A 26682-nucleotide genomic window follows, 5' to 3' on the forward strand; every position below is an offset into this window, starting at 1 on the left:
GGAACTGTTCCAAACAAGCTCTACCCCAACTTTCTCTTTTCCTCAACAATTCTCTCAATTGTTGGCTCTCTCTCTTCTTCAATGCCTCTACCCAGTCAATGAAATTCCTTTACAGACTCGAAACAACATCTACTACAATCAACTAGGAATGTAAATAAGATATTGTTAAGGAAACACAAAACCTAACTATTACTATTGAAGAACTGAATGATAAATCTTAATAGGAACATGTTCTTTGTTGTTGTCGGAGTTGGCTTCTTCGAGACTCTTGGTGTTGATTCTACTCTCACTCTAGATGTCTTTCTCTTTGGTTATGGTTAAGCTCCAAAGTTTTTTGACATGCTGTATAATAGGAGTAAATGGCCGCCTCCGATTCTCCAAATCCATCCAAGACTTAGTTCCATTAATTGTGCGAAACCAATCCTTGTTTGTCATGGATTTTTTTCTTTCCTTCTTCACACGTAGTCGGCAAAACTTCTCCTATTTCCATGCTAATCCATGTGTTCAATTTATGCTAATATTTCCATATGTTAAACTCCAATTCCTGGTCAAATAGCTATGAGTAAAGACTTCCAATTCTCCAAGTCTGCACGAAACAGCTTCTTCAAATAGTCTCGAGTTGTTCTTTTAAAAGACTAGTTCTAGTTCCTCTTCAGTTATGACTGTTTTACTAGTTCCTTTCGGAGATCTGTTAAGGATCTGGTTCTTCTCCATCTTTTTTCATTCTTCCTCATACTTGATTGTCTCTTGTACATAGTTTGTCAATAATCAAAACTTCATTTAAGCTCCAAACTGTTATTACATCATCTCAATCGTTTCCTCCTTTTTTATGATGACAAACCCATAGAAGCTTCATGCATATGTGATCAACTATCAACTCAATCTATCTTCGTAAGCTGTTGATCAACATATTTCCCTTAAGCATAGCTCCTATGTTGACAATTTCCCCCCTAAGAAATAGCTCCATATTGTTCAACACTATAGCTTCATGTTGATACAACTCAAATCTAGACAAACTTCAGCAAGATGTTAAGCTCGCTTCAATTTACCCTCAATTTAGCAAGGTTTGTAAGTTTACTAAACCGGTGTAGGGATGACTTACCTTCCATTCATTGCAGCCCAATAAATGGCTAGGTTTTTCTTAACTAAGTAAGGTTTGCAACCTCACTTAATCAGTTGAAGGGACTTAAGGCTAGGTTTTGAACCTGATCATGTCCATATATTTCTTAAAAATTATTCGGACGTGCAGCCCAGAGACTTAGAGTTTCATGCTAATGATTGGGTGTTTCTGAAAGTTTCTCCTACGAAAGGCGTTATGCGATTTAGGAAGAAAGAGAAGCTTAGTCTCAGATATATCTGACCATACAAGATCTTGCGAAGCATTGGTCAAGTGACTTATGAGCTAGAGTTACTGCAGGAGTTAGTTGCTATGCACCCAGTGTTTAAGAAGTTCATGGGGGATCCATCTCTTGTTGTCCTATAGAAAACATAGGGAAAATTTCAGTGGCTATTCCAAACTGTCAAGTTTGCAAGTTAAGAACTAAGGAAGTTGCTTTAGTAAAGGTGTTATAGAGGAACCAAAAGGTTGAAGAGGCTACATGGGAAGCCAAAGAGGACATGAAATCTAGATATCCGCACTTACTTGATGAACAAGCAGAACATGTGTAAGGTAACTACCTCATGTATTCATGTCCCATGTCATCACGTTCATGTTTTCACTTACACAAATATCATGTTGTGATATCCATGTTTCCAGTATTCAGATTTCATGTTATGATATCCATATTTCCAGTTCTGATGTGATAATATTCACTTATTCATATATCCATATCAATCTCGTATTCATGTTCCATGTCATGCTTCCCACGTTCATCTATTCATGTCAGTCACATTTATATTTCAGTTACCCTATTATGTCATGTTATATGTATTATAATGCCCTGTGAGGCTTGTGTTTATGCTCTGGTTAGCTGGAATTTGTAATCTAAAATTTTTGGCTCATTTTGTTAGTTTAATTTGGAGTTAAATCTTACTAGGTAAGTTGTGATTTTTATACTTTCTGAACCAAGTGCTTTTTCACATTAAATCAAGTGGTCTTGTTATTCTGCACTATACTATTGTTTAGTTATTTGAACGGAATACTCATAAAAACCAAGTTCTATACTCGAGTTAAGCAAATTTTAAGAGTCGACAAAAATTACGTACGACCCGATTCAACACTCCTCTTGAATCGTACCCAAACTAACAAAATCAAGCAAATGAAAGAAATGCGAGTGTACAAATGTAAACCTAGAGCAATACCATACTATGGGTTTCCTTAGTTACGACAGCTACATATGTTTCAGCAAAAATTCTCAAACTAAGTAATGATTCAAAACAGCAAATGTTTCAATGTGAATTTATTCTACCCCTCAACAGAGGATACAAGCATGGTCTCGTGCACATATAGTGCAGTCTAAGAAATGTCATCAGAATATCAAATTGCATCTCCTTTCAGCAGAGGAAAGATTGATGTAGAAGAACACGACAACGAAGAAGATATCTCCAGGTAAGATTTGCCATATCACTTGCTCTCAGCATCATATAGATCTGTACTGAACTGTCTATTAAGGAAAACAAACAATGGCCCCAGAACAAAGAAGATAGATATATGGCATATAGTGGATTGCACTAGAGAAGTCTATGCAACATACTTCACCCAAAATTGAAAGAGAGAGAGCTGAGCACTTGATACTACTATTGCATTGTCTAATAACAGACCGTATAACACAAGATGCAGTTCAACACACAAGTATCTCATTATAATCCCCATTGATAAGCTCAATAAAGTGTCAAATTAGCGTAGGTAGCAAGAAAAGATCTAAGTACTTCCAACCAATGTTTTATTTTCATATTAACAAAACTCAATTTAGCAACCAAAAGTAAAACTACAGTAACCTATGTGCACAATATAATTTTCCGACAAAAGGGATTCAATTGAATGCCCTTCCTCTTACTAGCTCCCACCCGGTGCAAGGGTGACTAAGAAATGTATAACATGTTTCTATGCATATACCTTAATGTTAGAATTCTTCATACTATTGCTATTACCTGTAGGTTCTATCTATTTGAGACTACAATGTTAGACAAACAAAGAATAACCATTTGGTTATTGTTGCTGCAGTCAGGAAGCACACAAACATGATAATCAAATGAAGGACCTGCTTTCTCAAAACTCTACATTCTAAGCATAAAAGTTGGGGCTCTCATTATCCACGGTCAGAGTTGACAAAAGAATACCTAATAACAACCGAATAAATCTCAATCAGCTATTGTTTCACATAGCAAACTTATGCATAAAGCTCAATCTGCAGGCGAAATTAAATCTCTTGAAACTTTGCGAAACAAGAAGATCGCCATACTATCTTTATAGCGGAGTCTTTACAGCTTAGTTCTCAGTGCAACAGCTACATACCGTCAACAGCTCTGAGTCTAAACATCCATGGATGACCAGTGGAGTTCATAAAAGAAAGCAAAGGTCCGCGACAAAGCTATAAAGTACTGGGAGCTCCTGGTGCTTACTTTTTAAAGTTTAAAAGATGTCCTGAACATGAGTACCTTTCAGCTTTCACCACGGGAATTCAAGAAGCTTATGAAAGCAATGAGATGGTTGACAGTTAGAGCACGTAATCTTCATACTACAACTAAAACTTAATTGGCAACATAAAACTGTCTGAACTCCGCATGAAAGCATTTGATTATATTTTGCATGATCTAGAATTTGTAATGATATGTACAGGGAAAAACTTATTACAAGAATTATAGGATTTGAATAGCCAAATGTCTAATATAAGAAAATAATGTACCAACATCTCTAAGATATGTATCAATAAAAGCAAGGACCAAAAGTTCTACTTCCTCTGATACAACTTTGTTATGCTAAAAAAAGAGAGAAATGAATTCTGGGAACATCATTATCCTCAACCCTTGTTCACTTTTTCTGCTTCTCAGACTGGATTAACTAGAGCTTTAAAATGTGCAAATTTATAGCATTTTCCGGATTAAACTGACGACATAATGGTCAATGACAAATTTTACAGTCAGAAGCATGCATCCCTCCTCAACTATCAGGGCTAAACAAATTTAAATTGCTGCTCAACCATCATATTTATATACTAAACAAAGAAAATTGCTTTGAAATAGCCACTGTAATAGTATTAGTATCAGTATTCAGACTTGCCAAAAGAAAATTTTAGGTGTCTTGAAAAATTTTAGGTGTCTTGAACTCTTTGTGCTCGGCATCCTTGCAATTGATGGACAATATGAAATTAAAAATAAACATCTTAGTCAGATCACAGATGTATGGCTAAACGAGATGGATTTGGTGTACCAAATAAGATTTTCTTTTCTACCGGATCAAAAATAATTTGTGAATGAGGTATACAGCCTCTCTTTATTTTGCAGAGGAATATCTCATTCTTTTTTTCTTCAATTCCTATATGCAAAAAGCAAGTACCCATAATTCTATTAGAGGAACACAAACAGAAAGAAAATGTTTTCCCCTTTTCCGCTTCTGCGCTGCAAAATAAGACCTAGTATCTTGTATTCTAATCAAAAGACCAAGATATTTGTACCTTTCTATATATTTAAATTAAAAAGAACCTACAATCGGATTCTTTCACTAAAATCCATTGTTCCCAAATTCCCACTTTCTGTGAGGCAAAACCTCACTACACTATGACACAAGAGAAGAGGACAGGGCGTGTGATATCTTCGGGATCTTTTTTTTTTTTTTTCGGGATCTTGTTTCACCATCCCAATCATCAAACCAGAAAGCTCTCATCAGTTGACTATCTTGGATCAGAATACACCGAAAAAATTCAGTCACCATGAGGAGAAACTCAATACGAGGAATAGATTCAATCTTAATAACGATTCCATCTTTTATTTAGATATCATTCAATCCAACATCTAATTACATTGATTAGCAGGCTATACAGGAAAACTGGAGTGAAGCTGGACGGGAATTTAAGCACCATGCAGTAATCTGACAAGAGACTGAGAGGTAACCACTAGTCTTCAAATTAGGATGAGGTGCCTTAGTCTTTTCTACTTTTGGTGTAAACACAATCTTTTGGGGGATGCAGGGGATTTGATAGATCTAATAGGCAAATTGTAATCTTGTAGCTTTATAGTTCTGGACAGTTTCCTTTTGGTTCTTATATGAGCTTGTAATTACCCTTTTCAGCACTACCCAAGTGCTGCCTTTTGCTATTTATACAAGATTGTTACCTTTAAAAAAAAAAGTAAGCACTAGTCTTCTTTTGCTCATATCATCACATTTGTAAACATTAGAACGACCATTGTTTCGTTCTTAACAGCAATTCTAGTGCTTCATCAGATGCAAAGATGGGAGTAACAAAGGGAGAAAGCATTATAAAAGAAAAAGATTTAAAAGCAAAATGGTAGGAGGCAAAGAAAGAAATTATGTCACTTTTTGAGGTAAGAAAAATCCTTGGAATATGCAAAAGCCTTACTACACACTGAATTAGTTAATTTAAGAAATCTTGGATGGTTTCAGACAAAATGACAAAAGATCCCAAAAATATTCAGATTAGGAACAGGTTACTGTTACGAACCTGACCAGCACAGAGTAACATATGTCTGAAAAGTTCTACATTTCTTTTTCTACTTCTTACTTTTGAAATGCCATTTTATGAATTTATAACTTAACGTGAATAACGAAGTGACGAGCACACCTACTTTTGATGTCATATATACGAGATGTAAGCAATGGACTTAACCATTACCCTATGTTGCTCGGACTCGGGTGCGGGTGTCGGATCTAGAGGTCCGATTCGTCATGATCTAAATTTTAAGATTCGTGGGTACGGATCCAAGTGCGGATACAGGTGCGGGGATTCAGCAAAAAATAATTCAAAATTCTAAAATTAGAGTTATAAAACTTAAATTATGAGATATTATGTGGAAAACTTGAGGAGAAAATATTTATCAAGAGGAGAATCTTAGAAGGAGATAAAAGGAAAAGGAGTGACATAGAAATTTCTATATACAAGTTATTCCATTTTCTTCAATTTCACCATAGCTTTTGTTTTGATTACATAAATCATTGAATTTGTCCGGAATCTCCCTCGATTTTGGTCAAAGTACCCAAAATTGGTTGACCAGATAGGGTACGGATCCCACACCCATACCCATGTCGTGTTGACACGGGTGCGGCACCGAAAGTAAAGAGTCCGAGCAACATAGCCATTACCTATAAAATGCCTATCCATTTTTGAAACAAAGAATAAAGGTATTGAGTGTGTTTGGAATGACGTCATTTTCTGTAGAAAATATTTTCCGAAAAAAAATTTCCACAGAAATATTCTCTTGGAAAATGTTTTGTGGTGTTTGGTTAGTGCGTTGGTGACCGAAAAATATATATTACAAATTAATAATAATATTAGCAAATCGGAAAGTATTTTGAATTTTTTTTGAGTAATAGAGATCAATTATAATTTTTTTTTCTTTTGAACAGGTAACAACTTTGTATTATAGACCAGTACTTAGGTAGTACTGAAAACCCCTTTACAAAAGAAAAAAGAAAACTAAGAAGCTAAGAAAGTAAAATCCTAACATGAGTCAAGAACTTCTAAGATTGATTCTGCATCTACAGAGGGATTCTTTGCACACCAAAAACAAAATAGCAACATACAGTCTTGCTTGATCTTCTGTAGAGTGCTACTTCTATCCTCAAAACATCTGGAGTTCCTTTCTTTCCAGCTTGTCCACCATATGCAAGCTGGAATGATCCTCCAGTAGCTTCTATTCCTGGCCCCAATCCCAGCCTCCTCCCAGCTAGAAAGAGTGTCAACAATCTTGCTAGGCATTGTCCAAGATATGCCTCTGAGATTGATAAAAATCTTCCATAGCTGATCAGTAATTCTGCAATGTAAAAACAGATGCCCTACTGTCTCGGCTGCTTCCCCACATAAGCAACTATTTGAAACTAATATAATCCTTCTCTTTCTCAGGTTTTCATGTGTCAAAACAGCTTCTTTGGCTAGCAACCATGTAAAGCATGCAACCTTAAGAGGTATCTTAACTTTCCAGATTTGTCTCCATGGCCAGTTAGAGTTTTGTGGCTCAGTCATGTTCATGATCTTATAGCCTGAACTCACTTTGTAGTGCCCCTTGTTATGCCCAGTCCACCACAAACAGTCCACCCCATCCTTCAGCCTTTGGAAAGACTCCAAATGTTTATAAAGCTCAACTAGTCTAGGTATTTCCCAGTCATTCAACATTCTTCTTAAGATCAACTCCCAGCCTTGAGGTGACCACATTTTAGCCACTGTTTTGTTCTGATGTTGTGCCAGAGCAAACATATCAGGAAATAGCTCCTCCAAACTTCTGTTTCCCAACCACCTATCCTTCCAGAAAATCGTTTTGTTGCCATTATATACTCTGATAACAGAGTGGCTCTTTAAAAAAGGCCACCATGCTCTGATCGATCTCCAGACAGTTACACCAAATGGTTTATTTACCTCCTTAGTAGCCCAAAAAATCGAGCTCCCCATACTTCAATTTGATCACTTTTCCCCATAAAGATTGTGAGTCTTGAGCACACCTCCACAGCCACTTCAATTTTAAAGCCTTACTTTGATTCTTCAAATTTTTGATACCAAGACCACCTTGTTTTTTACTACTGAACAAAACTTTCCACTTAACCAAATGATAACTTTTCTTTTCCTTGTTTCCTTGCCAGAAGGACCTTCTGAGCTTGTCCAGTCTTTGGACTACACTTGAGGGGATAGGAAATAAGGATAACATATATGTTGGAAGAGCATCAAGAACTGCATTGATCAGAGTGAGCCTGCCTCCCAAAGACAAATATTGTGCTTTCCATCTAGACAACTTCTTCTCACACTTTTCCAGAACTGCATCCCAAATGTTCTTTGACCTTGATTTAGCACCCAGTGGCATCCCAAGATAGACAGTGGGTAAAGAACCTACTTCACCTCCCAAGATTGTGGCCAGAAGCTCTATATTAGGGACTGAATTGATGGGATATATATGGCTTTTCCCCCAGTTGATGTGAAGCCCTGAGATGCCTTCGAAGAGTACCAGAATTACTCTCAGATATTTTAGCTGTTCCTCATTTGCATCACAAAAAATCAGAGTGTCATCCGCATATTGGAGATGAGTCACCTCCAAACTCCTCTCATTGTTTGTGGAAACCTCAAAACCTGTGATCCATCCATTTACTTTTGCCGTCTTGATCATGTTGTTTAAACCCTCCATAGCTAGAATGAATAGAAACGGGGATAGGGGATCCCCTTGTCTAATTCCTCTTTGAGCATCAAAGAAGCCTTCAGGGGCTCCATTAACTAGGACAGAGAATTTCACAGTAGATATACAGAACCTGATCCATTTGATCCATTTCTCCCCAAAACCCATTTGCCTAAGGATTCTAAGTAGAAACTCCCAGTTAACATGATCATAGGCTTTCTCAATATCCAACTTACACAAAAATGCCAGGCTTATTTTGTGATATTCTTGAATCTACTGCTTCATTAGCAATCAATACAGCATCCATGATTTGTCTTCCTCTGATGAAAGCCATCTGTTGAGAATCTATAAGCTTATCCACCACCCCTTTTAACCTCTCAGTGAGTACCTTAGACAAAAGCTTATAGAAACTACCTATCAAGCTTATAGGTCTGAAATCTTTCAGTTCCTTTGCCCCTGTCTTCTTGGGAATTAATGCAATATAAGTAGCATTGAAGCTTTTCTCAAACATGTCTTGGTCATGGAAATTGTGAAAAGCCTCCATGATGTCTTGTTTCAGGATTTCCCAACATTTGATAAAGAATCCCATGGTGTATCCATCAGGGCCAGGAGCTTTATCAGCAGCACACTTTTTCAAGCAATTATACACTTCTTGTTCCTCAAATCTGGCTTGTAAATTGTTCTTTTCTGATTCTGTTATTGAGGGACAGTTAATCAGATTCCCAGCAGGCCTCCAGTTCTCTGTCTCAGTGTAGAGCTTCTTGTAATATAGTATGATCTCCTCCTTAACTCTTTCAGGCTCCACAATGGTTTCCCTTTGCACTTCCAGATGGTCAATAAAATTGTTTCTCTTATGAGCATTGGCTGAATTGTGAAAGAACTTTGTATTGTTGTCCCCTTCTTTCAACCATAGGGTCCTGGATCTTTGTCTCCATGCAATTTCCTCATTTTTGAGAAGTTCCTCATACTCCATAACTATTCCTGCCTTCCTGATTGATTCCTCTTCTGTCAATGCTCTGCTATCCAGTAATGAGTCCAAACTTGCCATTTGACTTAGCAATTTAGACCTTTGAATGTTCAGGTTCCCTTGTTCATTTCTGCTCCATTCTTTTAGCTTGCCTTTTAGAGCTTTCAGTTTGCACGCTAAAATGTAATAATCCGGCCTCCCATAGAACACAAAAGAATTCCACCAAGCACTGATTCTATCAACAAAACCTTCAGTATTTAGCCACCAATTTTCGAACTTGAAATATGATTTTTTGTGTTCCCAAGCTCCACAAAAGAGAGCAATAGGAACATGGTCAGAGGTCAGCCTTTGAAGAGTTGCTTGCTTCATCTTACTGAAATGATCATTCCAATCAGATGAGAATAAGATCCTGTCTATTCTAGAGGCTGTGGTGTGAGTATCACCTCTGAACCAGGTGTAAGTACCCCCTTCCAGGTGTAAATCAATAAGCTTCAAGTCTTCTATGAGATCTGAAAATTCTACCATGGCTGAAGATCTCCTCTGACAATTCCTCTTTTTAGAAAGAAACCTACAAACATTAAAATCACCACAAACTGCCCAAGGCCCCTCCGTAAGCCCTCTAACAGCCCCCAATTCATCCCATACACCTCTTCTTTCCACCTTACAATTTGGAGCATAGACCCCAGATATATGGCAATTAAAATTCTGAAGCATAGCCTCAAACTTGCAAGTTAAAGTGTAAACACCCGTTTGTAGAACCTCCCCCTTCCAAACTCCACCATCCCATAGCATAATAATTCCCCCTCTAGTACCACTTGCTTCTAGGCAAGCATATCTTACCCATCTTCCCCCCCCCCCCCCCCCCCCCACACAAAATTTGTTTCTCTAAATCTTGAATGTTCCCCTCTAGCTTGGTTTCCTAAAAACAAAGAATGTCTGCTCTCCAATGATCTACAAGGCTCTTTACCATCCTTCTTTTCCCCACATCGTTTTATCCCCTTACATTCCATGACACAAGATTGAGCTTCATTACTTAGACTATGTTTTCCCTTTCCCCTTGTTCCTGGTCCTATGACTTTTGAATTTAACATCAAAATCAATTAAATTCTTTTAACTCCTGTGAGCGGTCTGCCTTTCCCCTTACTAGATCAAATAGGGAAATTCAAAAAAGTACAGGAAAGGAAACCTTATTCGATGACCACTCCTCCTTCTGAATAGAGATAAGGTCGCCTATCAATCAACAGCTGCTGCAGCTGGACGAAAAAAAAGTAGAGAAAAGGGGAATTCAGGAGTATGAACCAGAAGCAATCAAAGAAAAGTACCCACTGATAGACTAGATTGCCTGTAACCTCATTTATCAAAGACCCTTAAAAACAAAGCAGCTACTCTTATACGGACCACCTAGCTTGATAATATGTTGGCGAACCCAAACAGTCGTAACTCTCTCCTTGTCAATAGCAAGAATTTCCTGCTATGTTAGAATAGGTACGGCCTCTTCCACATCCCATAACTCCCCATTAATGCTTGAATCGAGATTTTCCAACTGCTGTTCTTTGTGGAAATCAAGAACCCCCTCCTCCTCTTCCACCATATTTTCCCCCTCTGCCCTTGTCAATTGTATGTCTGCTTCCTTCTCTCTTTCCGAAACCCCTAAAAAATTAGGAGTCTTTGCATGCATGTACTCCTCTGTTTCAGCCGTAAGTAATAAGCCTTGTGGGTTTTCTGAAGAGGATGTTCTATGTGCAGCTAATTCCTCAAAAATAATGCCTCTTGTTATTTTCAGATTGGGCTGGGAATTTAAGTAATTAAAGATGGCTTGGGCCGAATCTGGCCCACTGAAGTTGCTGGACTGACCCAACTGCTTATTAATGTTTTCTGAATAGGTCACCTGCCTCTCACGTGCTTCTTCAGCATTGTTTAAAAATTCTGCAACACCCACGTGACTGCAGGTTCTCCAGTCAACAGCTGTCATAGAGCAGACTTGGTTAATAACCTCGTACGAGGCTTTGGACCTCTGGATATTAACCTGCTCTTGTACTCTTCTTTGATCAAAGATCTCTACAGCAGCTTCCTGAACCCTAGCCGGTTCTTTGGCCAGAATCTTCTCAAATATTGTATTTCTCTCAACCCAGATCGAGATTATGAAATTGTATCTCCCCCTAGAGACAGTAACCTCACTGGGTATGCATCGAGCCTCGCCTACGACTTCAATTCAAGCCCATTTTAGGTGGTTTTTCAATTCAGTTTCTTCTTCTGTCTTCTTCCACCCTCCACACTTGTCGCCGATTTCTTTGAATGTGTCGTGTGACCATAAATGGAGTGGCAGCCCTACTGCTCTGATCCAAGTCGAAATTTTCTTCTGCTGGACTGGTATACAGCCAACAAAAGGGTTCCACCACTCTAGCTTGATCTTGAAATTTTTCCAAACCCATTCCCCTTGTAAAATCTGCTCGGCCATGTTCCTATTTGGGAACTCGAAAAGGAACAAATGTCCAGCCATCTGGTAGATATTAACCCCGAAAGCTTTCTTCCATGTGGAAGATGCCCACCTTCTAATATCTGAAAGGGTGGGGGGTTCCTTTTCCCCAAAGAAACCAGTTATGCATCTTCCCAATAAACCCTCTTCATTAACTATGCTATCCTTTGTTGTTGATTGGGGTTGCCATTTACTGTCTTCAACAACCTTTGCGTACGGAAAATCTTTGTTAGTCAGTTTGGGGGGATGCCTGACTGTTGGTTGAGGAGAGAAATTAATGAATCTTTCAATCTTATAAGCTATATCTCTCCAGCCTGCATTGATGGCTAGTTCAGGTACACTAATAACTGATCTTGCTGCACCTTTGAGGGACAAAATGCTCATGTATCTGCCATGTTCTTTGTACTTCCTAGTACCAAAGAAGTCAGCCACCTGACCTTTTGTCCTCCATCTCCTCACCAACATTTTTTGGTCATTTGAAGCGTCCTTGAAGGTGAAGCATACCCACTCTATGATCTTCTTGCTCAAAGTTATCCTTCTCAACCTGTTCCTGCTTCTTTCCACCCAGTCGAACCAGATGGTATTGCCTGATATACACCTAGTGATGTCAAATGACTTGAAACCAGCATTGAAATGAATTCTGTTCTCCTCCATGCTACTTTCAAATCAGAACTGAAAAAGATGATTAAAAAAATAGGGGATTTTGGCAATAATCACAGTGGGTGACTATTGTTGGCTTGAAAGAAAAGGTCTAATTCCAGTATTCCTTGCCAGAAAAGTGAACTTCTGCAATCCTAAAAAGTAGGAGAGAGAAAATCCTTGGTAAATGTGCCTGGGAGCATTTTTTTCTTTTATCCTGTTCAAAGAGAATATTGATGAAACTCTTTTCTGTTCTCAAAAAGTCTTGTTGTTTCTTTCCTTAGAGATCAATTATAATGTCTAAGTGTTAATTGGTGTAAGTATATGAACTTAAGACAGTTGTAAGGAAAATGACTTTCGCCTATAGGTGAGCCACCCACCACCCCCATGGAAAATGTTTTCCTCGAAATATGACTTCCGCCCGACCATACATCAGAAAATGACTTCCTCATAAAAAACAATTTGCTGGAAAATGAATTTCGTCATACTAGACACAGCCATCGTTTCCGGCATTCGAATTGTAACAAAAATAAGGAAATAATGCCCTAGACCTAACTGTTGAGGTTTTTATGCACAATCTCAGGCTATTTTAGCATAAGGCAAGCAATTCCTTATGAATTCTTAAAATAATGCAAAATCATGTCCTCCTTATAACTCTCCTTTTTACCTGTTAAATTTAATCAAACGAGCTACAAAGTCTTTGAATGGTTTCTCACACAACATCTGATAACACTTCCAATTGGTGGTCAAAACCAACCAAATAGGCAACATATGTTGGATTAATCTGGCAGTCGTTGAGTTCGAAGAAGGAACTCACTATCAACAATTCTACCAATGTATTAACAGGTTTTTAGAACAAGAAGGATTTCCGTAATATGTCAGTAAACAGAAATACAAAAGGAAGCGCCAAGCATGCTTTTTCATTTTTACCGGAAGTTCTTTTTCAATAACTTAACCCAGCCACTCTCTATCTTAAAACCGAAGTTGAAAATCAACTTTATGACAGGAAATAGTGATACACGCCTGCCACTGCTCTTAGTTATTTATCCTCCGTCACCTCCTCTTATTGTAATAATAACTACCAAAACAGAAATACAGGTCCTTGCTCTCATCCCATATTTTCCGCCATTACTCTGTCCAACTATCCTCTTCCCAAAGCATATTATCAACATCCTAACGTGTTTTTTTACCTCCAAAACTGCCACATAGATATCAATTTTTGTCTCAATAGGATCCATTTAGACCTATGTTGAAAATTCCTTCTGTTACTGCTGATTTACTAGAATAATAAGCAGATTAGTTGTAGGATGAGTCTACTTTATTTGAATTTAAATTTTAAACAAAGATTAGGTTGTCTATTTTTAGGCTTTTGAAATTACTCTGCAGATTTTATGCAGATCTTCTGTTGTTAAGTTGGCTATTTAAAGCCCTCCTATGCTTAATAAAAATATTGAGAGACATTTTCACTCAATATTTTCTACCTTTTTGCTGCAACATCTTTTAAAAAACCAACAACCTACTAAAATCAAAGTGAAACCAAAAATAGACCTTCTGAAACCTAAGCTGCTCGGACTCGGGTGCGGGTGTCCGATACGAGTGAGGATCTAGAGGTCGGATCCTTCATGATCTAAATTTTAAGATTCGGGGATACGGATCCAGTTATGGATACGGGTGCGGGGATTCGGCTAAAACAAATTCAAATATCTAAAAATAGAGTTATAAAACCTAAATTATGAGATATTATGTGGAAAACTTGAGGAAAAAATATTGATCAAGGGGAGAATCCAGGAAGGAGATAAAAGGAAAAGGAGTGACATAGATCTATATACAAGGTATCCATTTTCTTCAATTTCACCTCAGCTTTTGTTTTGATTAAAGAAATCATTGAATCTGTCCCCAATTTCTCCGTCGATTTTGGTCAAAGTATCCAAAATCGGTTGACCAGATCGGGTACGGATCCCACATCCACACCCATGTCGTGTCGACACGGGTGCGGCACCGAAAATGAAGAGTCCGAGTAACATAGTCTAAAACTACTGGGCGCTTTGTCCACTTACTACAAGTTCTAGAAAAATTAAAGAACCTTTTGATGTTAAGTCCTAGGAAGGACTAAGTTAGCAAAAGATCTCATATAATAATCCACAATTCAGGAGGAAATTCTGTCGGAAATAAATATTTTCTTTCTTACTAACATTTTCCCTAAGAGAATTTAGGATTATAGCTTCAAGTATGGTGTAAAAACATTTCATAGGATAATAGGTTTTAAACCATTTACTTTTAGGTTAGGTTGGTGGTATTGATATTTACATGTTAATGCAAGCAAATTTAGTAGAGAGAGTAATATGGGAAAGTCTATAATCCTAATAGAAGTTTGAAGCAAATACTTGTGGTGAGAAAAACCTTCCAGCAGACCAAACACCATAAAATGATTAGATGAAGGAAAAACTCTATAATACCAAATAGAACCTTTCACATATGTATATCCAAGAATAAAGCATCTAAAAACCCCTCGTATGACTATTCTAATGTCTTCGAACTCATTCTCTGTACTGTAGGCTTGCATTAAAACAACAACAACATACCAGTGTAATCCCACAAAGTGGGTCTGGGGAGGATAGAGTGTACGCTGACCTTACTCCTACCTTGGAGGTAGAGAGGCTATTCCCGAAATACCCCCGGCTCAAGAAAAAGCATGACAAAAAAGATCAGAAAAGGATTGATGAAAGTAAAGAAGCCCTGGGGGGAGGAGAGAGAATGAGCAATAAATTAAAATAAAAAAGGATACACTAAATAAGTGCCATGGGCAAAAGCACCAGCCAAGACACCATAGAACAAACGATCCCTAACAACTGGCTTGTGCCTCAGCGCTATCCTAACTGAAAACATACAATAAAAAAAGAAGAGAAATTACAAACAAATAAGAGATAATGTAGAAAAGAATGGTTTGGATAGATCAAATAACTTACTGAGGGGGAGGACAGGTGCATAAATAAGGGGAAGCAAATACTCAAATGCGGGTCCTTTTCTCCTCCTTATTACTTGCCTGAAGCAAACAAACAACAACACTCAATTTCAACAAAGTTTATAGAAACGATCCCTATTTATCAAATTACATTTAAAACCAATATAAGACGTGAAAGTAACTTACGAATCAGAGGGCGAAGAAGCCATTGAGGACAGCAAAATTGGAGTAATGGGAGGAAGGGGCAAATAAGGAGACCACCAGCCCACTGTTTCCTTAATTCACCTTTTGGTTATGTCAAAATCTTAAGACCGCTCTGATAATGTTCATGCTTTGTTTTATTTTATTTTATTACGAAGAAAGTCCAACTATGTCCTTCAACTATTTGAAATTGACCAGATGTGTCCTTTAGCACAAGTATGCTATTAGGGGTCGTTTTGGCTTGGAGGTATTAGAAAAATATTATTGGTATTAGCTTGGGTATCATTTAATCTCTTATTTGGTAGTGTTGTCAACCTATATATAACTAATAGAGGTATTAGCTATACACTGTATTCAGTATTATTTAAACATTATGTAATGGATGTTACTTTTCACTTTTAGGAGGGTGCACAAAAGCTACTACGAGGTTGTTGGTCTTTCTAATTTGATTTTAGTATTTTAGAGTCGCTACCTAATTTATTAAGGGAAGTTAGGAAAACAGAGTAAAAAGGGTTTATTCAACAAGAGAAAAATCCTTTTAAGTACCAGAGTTCGAGGTAAGGGTTCTGGTTGTCACGACCCAAATTGAAGGGCCACGACGGGCACCTGACCATACTAGTCAAGTACCATCTGACATACATGTGTGATAACAACATAGTGGACCGATAGGGCCGTCATATGACTCTCAATAAACTCATAAGAAACATGCATGTATCAACTATTCTGAAAGACTCATCTGTGAAAATACTGAACATCAAAGATGTATGAGTCGGTAAGGCTAGCATAACCAACTGTGATGACCTATGAAATCTCAAGTCTGGACATCATCTGACTGCACATAATTGTCTACAAGCCTCTACTGAAAAACATAACACAACGTGGCTGAGGCAAGGCCCCGCCATACCCATACATATGTGCGTACATATCTATATATACATAAGACCATGTTGACTCCTGGCATCTCCAGAACAAATGGAGTGCACCAACTTCATCCGCTGAGCTGACATCCTAATAGATGGATCACCAACCCGTATACAGACACACGGGCATGAAACGTCCCCAGCAATGGGGAGTCGGCACGAATAATGTACTGAGTATGTAAGGCATGAAAATAGCATATACGCAAGAATCATGAAAGGAATCTATTACATGAGAGTCAATCTGTAAATCTGAATGTATCTGTATAAATGTATATCTGAAGTGGCTGTATAACTGAAAGTGCCTCTGAGGGCGTATGATATGCATGCTTCCTTTCAAAAATCATATACATATAAAATAACTATTAGTCTTTGAGGAACGTACAGCCCGATCCATAAATGTCACTGTTGCGGAACGTGCAGCCCGATCCATATATCATACCATCCCGCGTCCGAGGTATCATCATAATCTGCCCACTGCAGTGGTGTGCACATCTACGTGCCTGCCCGACCGACTATAGCGCGGTGCGGTGTGAGAAAATAGCTGTACACACACACACACACACATATATATATATGCATGAAGGACTTATAAAGATAACATCTGAGTCTTTCGGAGTGGCGTGGAGTCGGTAACCTCCGATTATCACTATGTATCTAATATCATCGACATCTCTTACCTCTACTGGATCAATGATCATGAGGTCAATTCAAAGAATCGTAAGCATGAAACAATATCATTATCAAGAGTCCAAAGAAACATAAGCTTTCTAGCTTTCTAAGAATGGAATCGTTATGGATAACGCTCGTTTGTTCATTCGTTCGTTCTCATGTGATTCATGCCAAAAAGAATAAAGGGATAGCCTTAACATACCTGGATAATCTCCTTCTCAATCCACAACAAAGCTTAACATAATCCTGTTGCGTCTACAACAAGTGAAATGATATCGTCATCAACAAACAGTGTCGCAACTCTCATACTTTGTTAATCTTATAACCTACGGAAAATCGGGCAGCACCTCCCCTGTTTATACTACATCCCAAAGACCACTAAGGGTCATCAAACAGCCCAACAACAACAATACAATTCAATATAAGCTTTCCGATTACTTCAACAACCATATTGAGTGGCAAGCTCGACTTACGATTACAAAATATAATTTGAATCCCATTTATTTTCCATGAATCAGTCTACAAAATCTATAACATCATACTTATGCTTACCATATTATTTTCAGCCCAAACCATCATAAAAACAACCTTCAAAATAGCCCACACACCTAACACTTCAATCTTCACTTTCAATCCCTAGTTTTTCATGTTTCTTGTAACAATCCATTTGATAAACATGTATAAATGAATAACAACAGAAACCATATCATAATCATGTTATATTCCATAATTTTCAGCCATCACAAATCATATTTATCACCTCAAAATAGCCCAACGAAACAGTAGCCATATCTTAGGCTATTTAAATGCTATCTTGTAGTATTTTGCTATAAACAATCTCACCAACATGGAATTAAGCTTAAGCACAACCAAAGGGATGTTAAAATTACCTTATACAGTAAATACCATTTGAAATCTGCTGCTGATTCAACTTCTAATCACCCTTAAACACAACACAACCCTATAGAGGTGTTCTTCCTCACCAAGGTTAACTTTTGAGGTTGAATTTGGATATAATCACTTGGATTTGTTCTTGGACCTTCATGAATCTGTTGAGGGTTTGAGGGGTGTGGATATGAAGTTTGGTCTTCAAATGATCAAAAATGATCCTTAGAGCTCTTTTAAAACGTCATAAGGTCGGCCACCGCCTCAAGTGGGGCCCCAAACTAGCTGCCTGCGCAGTCTCGTGAAAACGTGAATATCTCTCTATTCCGACATCGTATGGACGAACTGTTTAATGTGTTGGAAACTAAACTCGTAGAACTTCAGTTTGATAGGTGGATCACCCCGTAAATCAAAGTATATTGGGAGAAAAGCTTAGTGACATTAGACCCAAATTTCAGCAAAATTTATGAACGTAACTTGCGATACTTTTCGCCAACTTTTATTTTGCAACTTGCTTGACTTCAAAACTTAAGATACGAATGTTATATGATTCAAGTACCTCAAAACAAGACCTCCTTAGTATATTAAGCACTCCTAGTTTGAACCCGAAGTGCGGGTTATAACATTCTCAAACTTGCCGACTTTCGACGAAACTTATTCTTTCCGATTCATTTGGCGTCCAACCTTCCCAACACTTACTAAACATGATTATAAACTCTCATATACATAGGATGATCATGTAGAATCTCTTATGACCTCAACGAAAATTTTCCTTTCTCAATTTACGTCGATTAACTCACGACGAAACTCAACGTATAAAAGTACGGGGTGTAACACTGGTGATCCCCTAGGGAAGGTTTTAAGCACCCTAGTATTAAGATCCGTAGAATACGGTTGACCTACGAGCTTCAATGTGTGATTTATTATGATTATTTGCCAAGGTGTTTATTTTACTGCTAAACTGTCATGCTAGTCATAAATTCAAAATTTCGACAAAAAGTCCTCTTGGAAAAGGGAGTTTTGGTTTCAAAAATTCATATAAGTGTTCAACTCACTTTATTGCCGGACCAAGACACACTTGGAATTTCTCCCAACTAGAGTCACTACTATTTTGGTCCAAATAATATGAGTTTAGTACTTATAGATTTTTATTATATATATAAAAATATGGAGTATATCTCCTTTTTTTTGATAAGTGTGTGTGTATATATATATATATATATATATATATATAGAAATTTGAAAGTTTTTATTTAGCTCATTTTATTAATTGAAGCTCATACAATGTCAACTCATATTCATCCAAAGCCATCTTATTCTTGAATTTGGCCCAAGTATAATTCTCTTTGTTTTTGTCCCCTTAAGTTTTGGGCTTTTGGCCCGAAAGCCTTTCTTTCCTTTCCCAGAAGGAATAATTACTTGAAGTAGCTTCTTATAAGACCTATTTATTTATAATAACTACCCTTTTAGTTATTTATATTTAGTAACTAATTTACTTTTCTAATTTACCATCCATAGCTATATCAGTAACTATGCACATACATGGTTAAACAAATCCCTTAATAATAAGCATTGACTATTATTAAAATTGGTTCCATAATTTTAGCTTCCCTTTTCTTCTTCAACCATGATTCTCTTTCTCTCTTCCCTTTCCTTCTTCAACCACATTCCATTTCCTTCTTCCACTAAATCCTAAACCCTAACTTCTTCTCAATAGCCGCTATCATTGTTAACTTCTTCTTCTCCACTAAAACCTAAACCCTTAATTATTTTTGTTTTCATTAATTAATATGTATGTAATTTGTGTATTTGAACCAGTGATGCATATGTTTGCATGTTTTTGTGTATTTGAACTAGTGATTAACTATTTAGCGAATACACATACATTCAATTTTGTATATGAATGTTTTATGTACTGATGTATTCGAAACAGTGACATATTTTGTTGTATGTATTTGTGTATTTGAAATAATGATCAACTACGAATAAAGTACGATCGTTTAAATTTGTTTATGAATGTTTCTATGTATTTGTGTATGTGAACCAGTGATGCATATGTTTGCACGTTTTTGTGTATTTGAACCAATGAGTGACGTATTTTGTTTGTATGTATTTGAAATAGTGATGAATAAGCGAATCAAATACAATCATCTAAATTCATTTATGAATGTTTGAATGTATTTGTGTATTTGAATTTTTCAATAAAAACTTAAATACAATTGTTTTTTAAGTGTTTTGAAGTTACAAATCATGTATTTTTTCGAATTACCGGCTTGAATGATCGTAGCCTTCGTTTTTGTGTTTCCTTCTATTATTAATGTTTTTGAATTTGGAATTTATTTACAAAAAGAAGGGAAGAGAGAAGGAAAATCATGGTTGGTGAAAGAAATGGAAGCTAAAGTTATGGAACAAAATTTACCTTACCAAAAGAAGGGAAGAGAGAAAGATATTAAAAAAAGATATTATTATGTCTATTAATAAACACCGCTGTTAATGCCTAATTTTAAGGGATCTGGTTATTGTTCACAGATTAGTTATGTATTTGAAGACCTTCAAATACACGCGTTCAAATACATAAACTAATGAAATGGTAGCTACATATCGTAATATTGAAAAGGGTAGCTACTAATGGTAAGAACCTATAATAAGGTAGTTATTTCTGTAAGTTTACCTTCCTAGAATCACTACAAAACAAAAGTTACTAGTTTCTTTTAAGTTATCCAGAATCTGAAGTTGTTTCTAACCATACTTCCAAATTGTTCTAGTTTCACAAATAAGTCTCAAATCAGTTTTTTACAGCCCATTTTAATCCAACTTAATACCGAGAGCCCAAAGAGTAAAATCAGTTATAATTTTTGAGAATAAATTCATACATGGGCCGAACGCCCAAAAGCTAATTTTTCTTCATATTACTTGTCTATCCAGAATTTCGCAAAGGGGATAAGCCCAAAATCCATAACTTCAATTTCAAATCCAAACAGTCCATGTTTGTCAAAAGACCGGTTTTAAAACTTAAGTGAATACCAATTTCATGCTTGTGTTTAAGGATCAGCCAATTTTGGAAAAAATTCGTTTGAGGCGACTTACCTATAATACTAAACGTTTTCCTAAGTTCTACATTCATAAGGGGTTCCAATATTTCACATATTTGTTTACAATACACACACACACACGCACGTATATATATATATATATATATATATATATATATATATATGAAGGAGAAAGAAAGAGAATTTCGGTGGGCCTACCCAAGCCCACCAGCATCTATTTTCACCCATGGATGGGCCTTCCATGATATTATCTTCCCTTTCTCTTATTTTTCGAACTCGATCAAAGAGAATGGTTGGGCCTTAGGCCCAACAGGCTTGTGCAAGTAAGAGTCAACTTGAGTTGTAATCCCATGCAACACAAAAGGGGAAAAAGAAGCTAATGGTTAGAGAGTATCTAGGCCTTAACAACTAAATAAATAAGAATACTAAGAGGGTAACTATAAAAAAAAACTCAAACATGTTTCAAATGTATTTCTATACTTAATGGACTGATTAGATAAGAAATAAAAGTGTAACAAGCCCAAATACAACTTGGTCAAGATGATTAAGAGGGCAGGCCCAAAACATGAAAACATAAAGCCCAAATGCAACAAACAAAATAAAGGTAAGCCCAAGTAAATTTTCAGTGCATAACTATCAATTCTGAAACTAACATAGGGGTTATACCACACTTATACTAAATATACAAGTTCCCATATACCAAAAACATATAGAAACTGTGTATACCAATATACCTTAGGTATATTCCTTGCATATTCAATTAGGAGCACCACACTTAAAATCAGGGAAAGGGTTTATCATCATTCTCCATTCGGTATATCCAGTTTTTATACAAATGCCCAGGTAAAAAAAAGTTAAGAATTTACAGAGAAGAGAAATGCAGTTAACCACTCAATTATAGTCACAAACATCAGCCAGGGCCCTTTTAACATGATAAAATTTCTAAATCTTTAAAATAGATAACTGTGTATACTAGATGATCTATTCCTTGTAATATACAGTTATATACTAATGTTAAGCCAGCTGTTTAGAATAATGTGAAAGAAATCTAACTTAGATCAAATTCAAATGGTGTACTATATTGATGTCACGCCCCAAATCTGGAGTGGCGTGACCGGCACTCGATGACAAAACAAGGCCCGAGCGAACCACTCTAAATCTGAAACTCTGGGGGAGTAACCCCCACCTTAAACTGATAAGGCTTACCTGCACACAGACAATACCAACAAGCCGACGAGGCCGCAATCTGGATATATATATATATATATATATATATATAAATACTGACTATCCGTCTGAACTGGGCACACACACCTCTAAAATATATATATACAACTGAGCAAGCCGATGAGGCTGCTATGATCGTACAAAGCCAACAGTATCCAAACAGACATATACAAGCCGACAAGGCTATCACACAGACACACTATATACAGGACTCGTCTACAAGCCTCTAGGGAAAGTATGACTGTACCATGGTCGGGACAGGGCCCCGCCCATACAATCTGTAATAAAAAAGGAAGAGACTCCAAAGACCTTGCAGTTCCGAACAAAAAGAGAGCTCATCAATCGGTACCGATATCGATCCCCGCCTATAGGGGAGGTCTATCAACTGCCGATCCGTACCGCAGCATGAATGCGACGCGCCCCCGGCAAAAGGGTCGTTAGTACGAAACAATGTACCGAGTATGTAAGGCAAATGATAACTGAAACTGAACTGAAAGCAATACAATCTAGAGGCCAAAGAATTCCCAGAATGTCCCTCTGATCTGTCTCAAATGAAATACAATACAATAGTATCATATATCTCACTGACCAAGTGGTCAGGCAAATGTAAAATCTCACTGACCCGTCGGCCAGGCAAAATAATAATGTCTCACTGACCAAGTGGTCAGGCAAATGTAAAATCTCACTGACCCGTCGGCCAGGTAAAATAAGAATGTCTCACTGACCAAGTGGCCAGGCTAAATAAAATATCTCACTGACCCGTAGGCCAGGCAAAATAATAATGTCTCACTGACCAAGTGGCCAGGCTAAATAAAATGTCTCACTGACCCGTAGGCCAGGCAAAATAATAATGTCTTACTGACCAAGTGGCCACACTAAGGAAAAATATTTGTATGTCCTGCATGTGCTAAAAATACCAGTACGGTAACGTGCCTCTTCTATCTCTCTATGAGCTCATGGACCTAGGGAGGGGATATGGCCCCTCAGAAAGATTAACATAACACTCAGAAGCTACGCAACAATATGATAAGCTCTACTTTGATAAATCTCTAGTCACAAGGTTCACTACTCTCTTACCATATATGGAATCATGCTAAGAAATGAAGGAACAGACTTAACATAACTGAAGCTTACTTCTCGACTTTCCAACCTACTTCCTGTCTTGTAATCTACATAAGATCATTCGTAGTCTCGTTATTTACATATAAAATCATTCATACTATTGTTAGGCTTATCGTCATATGCTTGTCTTAAGCCTTCAAATTAAATCCTCTTAGAACCAGCCGAAATTCGGGCAGTATCTCCTCTGTTTATATCCCTAGCCCGAAATCACAATACTAACAAAACAACAACAATAGCCACACTAATATCAACCACATCATCATCAATACCAATATACTCAATAAAACATCCCACACAATGTTTACCCGATTTCTCAACCAACTAATTCATTATACGACTTTTTAATAGCTCTATCTTCATAAGTAAACCTAAATCAATGTCAATAAGGAGAGATTCGTACCTTGTTCTTACTAGAACAACAATATCTTCAATATTTACTTTGAATCCAAGCCAAAATCCAACGCAAAACGATACTATAGTCACTGCTATACGTCACTCGAGCCTTGATTAATACTCCGCCACTCGAAATCACTCTAATCCTTCAATTTTATGACACACACACACACACTTCTATATGTTGCTGATCTTTTGAGGAAATATTTTGGGTGAAAAATGAGGGTTTTGACCCTTATATTGAGTGTTGAAGTCGGTTCCCATTGCTCTACGCGTTCGCGCCACCTCGTGCGTGTTCGCGCCAGGGTAAATTCCTGCTCTGGCAGTCTGTCTTGAAATGCTCATAACATTTGATTCTGATCTCGAATGACGCACGGTTTGTTGCGTTGGAAACTAAACTTCCTGAACTTCAATTTAGGCTTTTGTTTCACTTCAAAACTCCTAATATACTAGGAGATATTCCTTTCTCAAGTTAGACTAAAATTATTGTACGAAACCTTACCCATCCTTTCTCCAAAGTTCCAACAAACTTAATTTCCTTAATTCACTTGTTCTCCAATCCTTCCATGACTTATTACATGAACTTAAACCGTCATAACCATAAGATAGGTGCATATAATCTCATATATCCTAGAAAATAACTCCAGTGTCTACAATTGAATAATTAACACCTAACGAATCTCAACGTACAAAACTACGAGGTGTAACATTCCTCCCCCCTTAGAAACATTCATCCTCGAATGTTAAACTCTTAGGAATTCTACAAAAATTTCGCAGAGTTTCCCCTGTAATTGTACCACTACCATCCTGTCACAACAACCCAAAATATACAGTTCCTCACAGGGCTACAATAACAACCACAATAACAGCCTCACACGACTAAGGAACTATAAAAGGAAAGCATCACGCACCTGAAAACAATGATGTCCCTGTCTGAACTTCTTCTGGGAGTGGAACCAAATGTGAGTACCTGGACTTCATGTCTTCCTCAACTTCCCAAGTCATTTCTTCCCTATTATTGTTTCTCCATAGAACTTTAACTGAGGCTACATCTTTAGTTCTCAGCCTCCAAACTTGTCTATCCAGGATTGCAATGGGATCTTCTTCGTAGGATAATTGTTCAGTGATCTGGACATCATTCACAGGTATAACTCTAGAAGGATCTCCAACACACTTATGAAGCATTGACACATGAAAGACTGGGTGAACTGTCTCCAATTCTGAGGGTAGATCTAACTCATAGGCTACTTGGCCCACTCTGCGTACAATCTTGTAGGATCCAATGTATCGAGGGCTAAGCTTACCCTTCTTACCAAATCTCATAACGCCTTTCATCGGTGACACCTTCAGGAATACCCAATCATTAACTTGGAACTCCAAGTCTCGTCGGCGATTATCCGCATAAGACTTCTGTCGACTTTGGGCTATTAATAATCGATCCTGAATAAGCTTAACTTTCTCCACCGCTTGCTGGATTAAATCTGGCCCTACTAATTTCGTCTCTCCCACTTCAAACCATCCAATTGGTGATCTACACTTTCGCCCATATAAAGCTTCATACGGGGCCATCTGAATACTGGAGTGGTAACTATTGTTGTATGCAAACTCAATAAGCGGCAAATAATCATCCCAATTACCTCCAAAATCTAGCACACATGCCCGTAACATATCTTCAAGGGTCTGAATGGTACGCTCAGCCTGTCCATCTGTCTGGGGGTGAAATGCTGTGCTACGATTCACCTGAGTCCCCAAACCCTCCTGAAAAGATCTCCAAAAGTTAGCCGCAAACTGCACACCCCTGTCGGAGATAATGGATATAGGAACACCATGAACTCGGACTATCTCCTTAATATAAAGCTTTGCATAATCCTCGGCCGAGTAAGTAGTCCTGATAGGCAGAAAATGTGCTGATTTTGTCAGTCTATTAATAATTACCCATATAGAATCAAACCTACGCTGAGACCGAGGTAAGCCTGAAATGAAATCCATATTAACTACTTCCCACTTTCAAGTCGGAATCTCCATAGCCTGCAATAATTCGCCGAGCTTCTGATGTTCAATCTTTACCTATTGACAATTAGGACACTGGGCTACGAACTCTGCTATATCCTTCATCATTCCATTCCACCAATAAACCTCTTTGATCTCGCGGTACATTTTTATTGACCCTGGATGTATAGAATAGCGGGAGCAATGAGCCTCTGCCATAATCTTTTGACGTAACCCTGCAACATCGGGAACACACAACCTACCTCGATACCTGAGGACTCTATCTCCAGTAATCTCGAATGGTGATTTCTTCTTTTGCGGAGCTGCATCCTTGTAATGAGTCAATGAAGAGTCTTCATACTAACACCTTTTCACCTCGGCTACTAAGGATGATGTTGTTGTAGTCTGAGTAGTAACTACTGCATCTCCTAAATCTATCACTCTGACCCCCAAATTGGCTAACTGAAGAAGCGCATACGAGCCAACTCCTTTTCTAGCCCACATGGTATGCTAAACTACCCTATGGATTTGCGGCGAGGCATACGCTACCACATTCGCCTTCCCCGGGTGGTACAAAATATCAATATCATAATCTTTCAGCAATTGCCGTAAGTTTAGCTCCTTCTGCTTGAAGATGTACTGAAGACTCTTATGATTTGTATAGATGTCAAGATGAATGCCATATAAGTAATGTCTCCAGATTTTAAGTCCATGAATCACGACTGCTAACTCTAGGTCGTGAGTTGGGTAGTTCTTTTCGTGCTTCCTGAGCTGTCTAGAAGCGTAAGAAATCACCTTGCAGTGCTGCATTAATACTGTTACACCTCGAAAATTTTTATGTTGTTGTGTGGTAAATAGACTAACGTAGGGTAAGATGTATATAATGTCCCTAAAAGTATGAAGGGGTA

General features: G+C 37.6%; 1 protein-coding gene across 2 annotated transcripts; it reads right to left on the reverse strand.

The window, feature by feature from the left end:
* Positions 1-2284: 2284 nt before the first annotated feature.
* Positions 2285-15655, reverse strand: LOC132068842 (uncharacterized). Of its 2 annotated transcripts, none has more exons than XM_059462588.1 (4): positions 15502-15655; positions 15320-15396; positions 15139-15229; positions 2285-2599 (listed from the first exon to the last, which is right to left on the reverse strand). In XM_059462588.1, exons 1-4 carry the CDS (start codon positions 15522-15524, stop codon positions 2494-2496), a joined length of 297 nt encoding a protein of 98 aa, XP_059318571.1. In that variant the 5' UTR covers positions 15525-15655; the 3' UTR covers positions 2285-2493. The 2 variants fall into 2 exon arrangements, with proteins under 2 accessions (XP_059318571.1, XP_059318573.1); XM_059462590.1 differs by having other exon boundaries at positions 2285-2594; positions 15502-15654.
* Between the last annotated feature and the right edge of the window lie 11027 nt (positions 15656-26682).

Source organism: Lycium ferocissimum, chromosome 8, assembly GCF_029784015.1.
Source record: "Lycium ferocissimum isolate CSIRO_LF1 chromosome 8, AGI_CSIRO_Lferr_CH_V1, whole genome shotgun sequence".
Classification (NCBI taxonomy): Eukaryota; Viridiplantae; Streptophyta; class Magnoliopsida; order Solanales; family Solanaceae; genus Lycium; species Lycium ferocissimum.